Source organism: Neltuma alba, unplaced genomic scaffold, assembly GCF_004799145.2.
Source record: "Neltuma alba isolate B1F8T4 unplaced genomic scaffold, ASM479914v2 tig00000766_pilon, whole genome shotgun sequence".
NCBI lineage: Eukaryota > Viridiplantae > Streptophyta > Magnoliopsida > Fabales > Fabaceae > Neltuma > Neltuma alba.
The window spans coordinates 149,768-157,792 of NW_021632181.1; the positions used below are offsets into that span (position 1 = coordinate 149,768).

An 8,025-nucleotide genomic window follows, 5' to 3' on the forward strand; every position below is an offset into this window, starting at 1 on the left:
ATTTTGAACATATGATATTGGCCCATACTTATGAGTCAAAATGTCAAATAAATTTCTCTGCCAAAATAAGTTGAGAACAGAACGCTGGATTTTTCCTTCACTTCCTTCTCTTTCCTTCTCTCCTTTTCCTTTCCTCCTTTTGTAATTTTAGATCCCGTTTTCATTAAGATGTCAAAAAACTTATTTTTGCAGCGAGATTTCTGATTTCTTTTTAATAAAAACGGTCGATTATGATTTTTTTAAAATATAACAGCTAAATAGTCACACAGTTCAGCCCAATCCCTTGTACAAAATGTTAAAATGGCTTTTTCCAATTGTGTAAAAATATTAAATTATTTGATTATATAATGCATATTCATGAATATATATATACACACACACCACATATTTATTGGTAAAAACCCTGATGGGAAAATGATAATAACTCTACTTTTTTACCTTTCCCCAACAAATATCCACTGATTACTTGCAGCATATCTGCATAAAATAAAACACCATCCTACCAACAACCGTAACACACTAGTAAAATTAAAAATTACAATAGAGGGAAATAACACTATATATGTATAGGTTTCACAGCAAGGTGAATATTAATATGATCCATTGTCCAAAATGAGAGCTCCCAAACCGCATTGGATTAGTATAGGCATCTTAAACTATTAAATAAACGAATAAATACATAATGAAATAAATGAACAAATAAAGGAACTAAGGTCCTTCAAGCAAAGCCTAAATAAGCTTAATAATTGAGACAAATAAGTAGCATTTGTGTAATGCTGTAGTCACCCAATATTCATCTACCTACAAGCCCTTCTTTCGTTTTAACACTCATTCAGACAATAAAAACCTTCCTTCTCAAGTTCAATATTCACACACAAAAAAAATGTAAATTCTTTTTTTTCCCCTTAAATTATTAAAATATGTTAGAACAATAAACGTTTGTTCATTAAATCAGGGGAATCCCCTATGACGCATAGCAGCAAAACTAGGGATTCAAATATCAAGGGATGCATCTCCCAAGTAGTCTCAATGTCCCTATAGAAACCCATAAAAAAGCACATAAAGCAGTGAGAGCCGGCAAGAACCAGAAGAAGATCCCCTTCCTTTACCTGCTCTCTTCACAATCGCAGTTTCATTAGCAAGCTGGCAGATTCACAACCCACACCTATACATATGACCAGAAACTATCAGATATTAGAAATCGTTTGTGCTCTTTTCTTTTTTTGTATTTTTTTTTTTCCTTTTTTCACAAGAGCCACTTGAAACAAGCTCAAGTCACATTAATATTAGTGTAGAAAGCTCTCAAAGATGCCAGAACACCAATAATCAGGGAAGGTTTCTTCGATGCATTAGCAGGCTATCAACCAATGGAAGTCAACTTCGAAGAGTTCAACACAAATGAGATGCGAAGCTTGCATCTCCATTGAGAACAAAGATGGTACAATCATTATTTGGAAGTTGAGCAAAACCACCACCACAGTGTGTCATGCCAATGAATGTACCTGAGGTTGATGAACAGAAAGAAACATTATTTGCAAGTTCTGCTGGACTCATCATATGCCTTTCATGACGCATCCAGAGTTCACCACTTTGATCTGCATTGTCTCCAAAGGGCTGAGACTGATAATGCTGATTCACGACATTACTGTCAAAAGTATTCATAGAAGGATGTGAAATAGTTTCCTGGTCAATATGCCCCATGTCGCGAAGAAACATCTCTGCATCATTGTACCAGTCAAGTGCACTTAATCCATCTTCAAACTCTAAATTCACCAAAGGATTTTCTATTTTTGGTAATGCTAGTTCAGGATCAATGAGATCATTCATTTCCAAGAAGTCATCCTCATGAAAGAGAGGCTCCTCTACTTGAACGCTGGCAGCAGAAGTGACTTTAGGTGGTTCAAAAACATGCAAGTAAGAGGTAGTTGATTGGATAGGGTCATAGTAGTGACCGTTTGAATGAAACAGATTGATTCGCTCCGCAAATGCTGCCTCCTTAGAAATTTGATCCACCCCCACACTCTGAGTTTCTTTAGAGGCGACCTATGATGGATGATTATTAAAAACAGAGTCAATGAGAAGTAACGGCTAAAAATATCATGTAGCAACGTGCAATGAGTAAATCATGAGAACCACAAGTTAGTAAATAGTCATGCCAAAAATTTACATGCACCAGTCAAGTAATGATAAACTGTTGAGAGAAAAAAATGACTTGGCCATGTAAAACATACGAGCAAAACCAAAATTACATATTCTCCCAATCTCAGACAATACCCTTTTCTTCCTGCCCAGAGTACGTACAATGTCAAGGCTTCAACATATTTTTACTAAGCAGGGCGAATTTGTAGCCATTGAAACCGGCCTCATGATAGTTTGCAAAATCTAACCCTCAAAGGAGCGTTCGTTAGCCTACATATAAAGTCATACGAAGATCACAGCAACAAAATTAAAATTGATGAATAAATTAAAAATCCATACTGATCAAGTTTAAACACAAAGTTTAATAAGTAAGCAATACGTTTTCAATAGTTCATAATGAAATAAAAAGAAAGATCAAGCAAAACAGACACTTGATGATATCCTATAAGTGCGTGATTTCGTCTTGCAGGTCAAAATTGGTGAATTACATTATATATGTAGTTATATCTTGATAAAATTAAAAAGTGAGAAAATTCATTTAAATTTTATAAAGTTAAAATAGTCAATTTTTTATCAGAATAAAATAAGGTATCCCCTCCCCCCTCCCCCCTCCCTCCTCCCCCCCTTTGTTGCTACCCTCCCCTTCCCTTAGGGTATGTTTGGCTCAATGAGAGGAAGGGGAGGGGAGGAATTTTAATGGAGGGGAGGAGAATGAAAAGATTTTAATATTATCTTATTTGAATTTATAAAAAAAGAGGGGAGGGGAGGGAAAAAATGTTTTAATATGGACAATTTTGCTCTTATTTTATTTAAGATATAGGCATAATGATCACAGTACGTCAAAATATAGACATAATGATCACAACATAACAAAATATAGGCATAATGGATACAACATGGCAAAATATTGTCCTTTTCCTCCAAATCTTCTCAATTTTGGAGGGGAGGGGAGGAAATTTTTTTTTAAATTTTCCCTCCTCTCCTAAAATTTATGTGTTGCCAAACAAGTAGAAATGATTAAAATCCCTCCCTTTTCCTCTCCTACCCCCTCCCAAACCCCTCGTACCAAACACACTCTTAATTAAAATCTCTCTCATTTCCTTCCCTCTGTCGAGCCAAACACAGCGTAATTTGTTAAAAAGTTAGTTGATTGACTTGCAAGGAAATTGCGCATTCAACTGGTATACATAAACACATCTCCAAAATACACACTAACAGAATTACTACTAAAAATTAAAAATATAAACGAGTAAGTTAAACATTCAATTGTAATTAATTTTTTCATGGAGTTGGGTTGATTGAATGGAAGGACACTGAATATCCCTTAAATAAAGTTGAGAAAAAATTAATTTAAAGGTTCTTATAGTCTTATTTAGTTTTGAATTAAGTCCTCAAGTTTTCCTTTTCCTTTATACCCTTTTACATTTTTATGTAAATTCATTATTTCGTTATCTTTAAAACTGCTAAATAAAGGCCAGTAGTATTAGAAATAATTTTGTTAGAAGAAGCTGGTGTGGCAAATAATTTTAATAACTTAAGACTCCAGCCAGGCATCTATGCCCAAAAAAAAAAAAAGAAGAGGCCATGCCTAAAAGCAAATTCCTGCTCTCTGATTCAAAGAAGGGCTAAAATTCCAGCATTATGATGATTCAATGCAAATCCCAGATGAAGCAGAATTAGGACAACTGACAACTAAAAATTTTGAGATCTGAGAACTAAAACAATCACAACACAAATTGTAGAAGAAATCCAAAGAATAATAAAATTCAGATCCGGAGAGATGAACAAAACGGATGAGAAAACTTGCGTCCAACCATTAAGAAACATCAATTAAATATTTTTGAAAGTTTTAGTTATATATACAAATTTTAAAACACCGTAAAATTATTTGTATATCAAACAATAGTCATAAAAGATGAGGGGCTATTTAGAACGATAAAATAATTAATTTTACTTCCAAATTAAAGAGGAGCATCCTGATTATTTAGCAATATTTAGAAATTCTTAATGAGACCTCATGACTAAATTAGAAATTTGTTAAAAATGCAAGCATGAATTTAAATTTAGGTATTTCAACTCAATTTAATTAGGATTTTTCATATAATTGAGTCCAAAAATCCTAAACGGAATATAATATTTCACAACAAAAAGTATCAGTTATTATTTTTAGTAAAAGTGTGGACTATTCAAAGTCAAGCCAGAAGTCTTCGCTAATCGCGATCTTTTTCCAAGTCAAGGCCAATATAGTCATTTTGGACAATCCATTCCACCAAACTAATTATTATCTTTTATGCAGACCCGCAGCTTGACCGCAACTATGAATTTTCGAGGAACACGTTTCCATACTCATTATTTTGATAAGCATAATAATTTCATCAGATCTGAATCGTATTTAAACAATTCAGATTTAAAATTTTTAATTAATTATTTTTAAATAGAAAAAAATTATTTTTGAAAAAAATTATAGTTAAGAGATTATCTCTATTTTAGATTTTCAACGTATTAAAATAATTATTTAAAATAAAAATAAAACAAAAATCAAACCTAGACCATCTAAATGAAATATGGATGATTCAAATATAATGTGTTTATAGTACTTATTAAAGTGATGAGCACTGAAATTGGTTCTAATTTTCTGTGCTAATTAATTTGTGCACTCTTCCATTTACTTCATGCCATAATCGCTTAAATTTTAAAAATACCACAGCTCCCAGAACCCTATAAATACCCATTAATATTATTGCTATCCCTCACCATCACAAAAGCAACATCACTACACAATCTTAGTTACCTCCAAAAAATGACACTGTCCAAAAGCCTTTTTGTTTTCTCCCTCCTTCTGGCTCTTAGCTTCACTTTCACTGAAGCAGCCACGTTTGATATAACCAACAGTTGCCCCTACACAGTGTGGCCGGCGTCTTTGCCAACCGGTGGTGGCCGGCAGCTGAATCCCAGTGAGACGTGGTCCCTTCAGGTAGCGCCCGGCACCGCCCAAGCTCGTATATGGGGTCGAACCGGCTGCAACTTCGACGGGTCAGGTCATGGACATTGTGACACAGGTGATTGTGGAGGTGTGCTCCAATGCCAACTCTCTGGGGCACCACCAACTACACTTACAGAATTTTCTCTTAACCAACCCAACAATTTGGACTTTTACGATATCTCAGTGATTGATGGTTTCAATATTCCCTTGGAATTCAGCCCAACCTCTAATGGCTGTAGCCTTTCCCTTCGATGTCCTACTGATAAGTGCCCTGATGCTTACCTTTATCCTGCCGACAATTCTAAGACTCATAGTTGTCGAGGGGGAACCAACTACAAGATTGTCTTCTGCCCATGAATAAGTAGTTATATTAGTTAGTTGCGCCTTGTTTTCTTATAATTCCTACCTATTAATAAAGGACTGTGTAGTAAGACACCATGCATTCTCTGCTTGTCTACCTTATCTGTGTACTTGTATTCCTAAGATATGAATAAATTCTCAACCTTGAATTTTATATACTTGGGTGGTTCTCTTTACTGATCTTTTTCCTTCTTTTACGTTAACTTTCGTCATCCCTCCAACGCTTCTGACTATAGGTATTTCGGGTAAAGTAACATCTTATGCATTTCTGATGTTATTTTCATCTTATATCTAGCACTTTAATACCATTCATTTATGGTTTATTAAGATGCTGGATGCATTGCATATAAATAAGATTAGAGTGCAGAAAAATAAAACCAAGATGCTAGATGTGCCATAAATAAAATTAGTGTTGGATGAAATAGAATCAGAGCGTCAGATATTGTTTTAGCTTAGCATTTATGCAAGTTTAATTCTTTTGCAATACAAGGTCTCTAACCCAACATTGATGGTAATTAACGTGAGCCCACTACAAAAAAACAGCTGATTAGCGACGAAAAAAAATTCCGTCACAAATTATCGACGGAATTTGTGACGGAAACAAATTCCGTCCCTAATTTCTGACAGAATTGAGACGGAAATTCCATCGCTAATTTTTTTGACGGATTAGCGATGGAATTTCTGTACGTCGCTAAATTCTGTCGCTAATCCGTATTTAGCGACGGAATCTTTTTCTATCAGACAATTCCGTCCCTAATTTCATCGCTAATCTGTCAAAAAAATTAGCGATGGAAATTCCATCGCAATTCCGTCAGAAATTAGCGACGGAATTTGTTTCCGTCGCAAATTCCGTTGCAAATTTTAAGAAAATAAATTACATAGGATATATATACAAGTAGAAAAATACTGTTTATCATAATCTATTTAAATCATTTAATTTTTTTATATAGAATAATTTATTAGATTTTATTATAGTAGTTATTTTTTGAATAACAAGATTTTTTTTACTAATTGTAAATGATTTTCTTCAAATATATAAACCACATATACATAATATAATATAATGTAATATAATATATATATATATATAATTAAATTGTATATCTTATCAATGTTAATAAAAATAAATTTAAAAATTATTTATGAAAAATTATTTATGATGTAAAATTCAAAATTAGTGTTGTTAGAAATTAAAATTATATTAAAAATATTTTTTTAAAAAATAAAACATTATTAAAATAATAAAACAAATATTTAAAAATTATTTTTTCATTAAAACAGTTATGATTAAAATTATCATACAGTATATTTTTAGTTTTTAATAATATATATGTATATATAATTGTTTGTGTAAAATAATATAATAATATATATATTTAATTTTACACAATAAGTCAACAGGCTCATTGCAACTCAACTGGTAAAACCACACATGCGCACGGAGGAGGTCGTGGGTTCAAACCAGTGAGAAGTCACCTTGAGAAGGGAATTATGTGGTGGTGACACGTGGCGCACACGTGGCTGACGTAGGTGAGGTGGCAGCGACACGTGGAGGTGGTCCCCAGTGATGACGTGGCAATTGGTAGAGGTGCCACGTGGCATTTTATTTTATCTTTTAAAAAATCGAGTTAGCAACGGATTAGTGATGGAATTTTTCCGTTGCTAAATTCTATCGTTGAAAGCATGTTTTTTTGTAGTGACGTTAAGAACAACTATATGAACGGTTTCTACTGTTCATTAATACACATGAACAATCTTCTCCACTCCGTCTCTGTCCACATTAACTCGTCTTTATTTTTGATATGATGCCAATACTTTCAACGCCTTGTATGCTCTGGTAAAAAAAAAAACACGTTCTATGCAGATGCAATATTGCCAAAGTAGTGGAACATGAAGTGCGGGGCATGTTTTCCTTGCATGACTTGGAAAACTCTACACAAGCAACTCAATGTGAGCGTGATGTGGTTTTCTTAATCCTTGTGCTGAAAAAATGGCCAGTTTCGCATATAATATAGTTCTTTTTTAGTAGAGATGCCACGTGACATTTTATTTATTTTTAAAAAAATTGAGTTAGCGACGGATTAGTGACGGAATTTTTCAGTCGCTAAATAAAAAATTCTGTCGCTAAATTCTGTCGTTGAAAGCATGTTTTTTTGTAGTGACGTTAAGAACAACTATATGAACGGTTTCTACTGTTCATTAATACACATGAACAATCTTCTCCACTCCGTCTCTGTCCACATTAACTCGTCTTTATTTTTGATATGATGCCAATACTTTCAACGCCTCATATGCTCTGGTAAAAAAAAAAAACACGTTATATGCAGATGCAATATTGTCAAAGTAGTGGAACATGAAGTGCGGGGCATATTTTCGCTGCATGACTTGGAAAACTCTACACAAGCAACTCAATGTGAGCGTGATGTGGTTTTCTTAATCCTTGTGCTGAAAAAATGGCCAGTTTCGCATATAATATAGTTCTTTTTATTAGTAGAGATGCCACGTGGCATTTTATTTATTTTTTAAAAAATTGAGTTAGCGAC

General features: G+C 33.6%; 1 protein-coding gene across 1 annotated transcript; it reads left to right on the plus strand.

Moving 5' to 3' along the window:
* Positions 1 to 773: 773 nt before the first annotated feature.
* Positions 774 to 5,479, plus strand: LOC114744857 (thaumatin-like protein). The gene is made up of 2 exons (XM_028932997.1): positions 774 to 781; positions 4,957 to 5,479. The coding sequence occupies exons 1-2, from the start codon at positions 774 to 776 to the stop codon at positions 5,477 to 5,479; spliced, it is 531 nt and encodes a 176-aa protein (XP_028788830.1).
* The last annotated feature ends 2,546 nt before the right edge of the window (positions 5,480 to 8,025 follow it).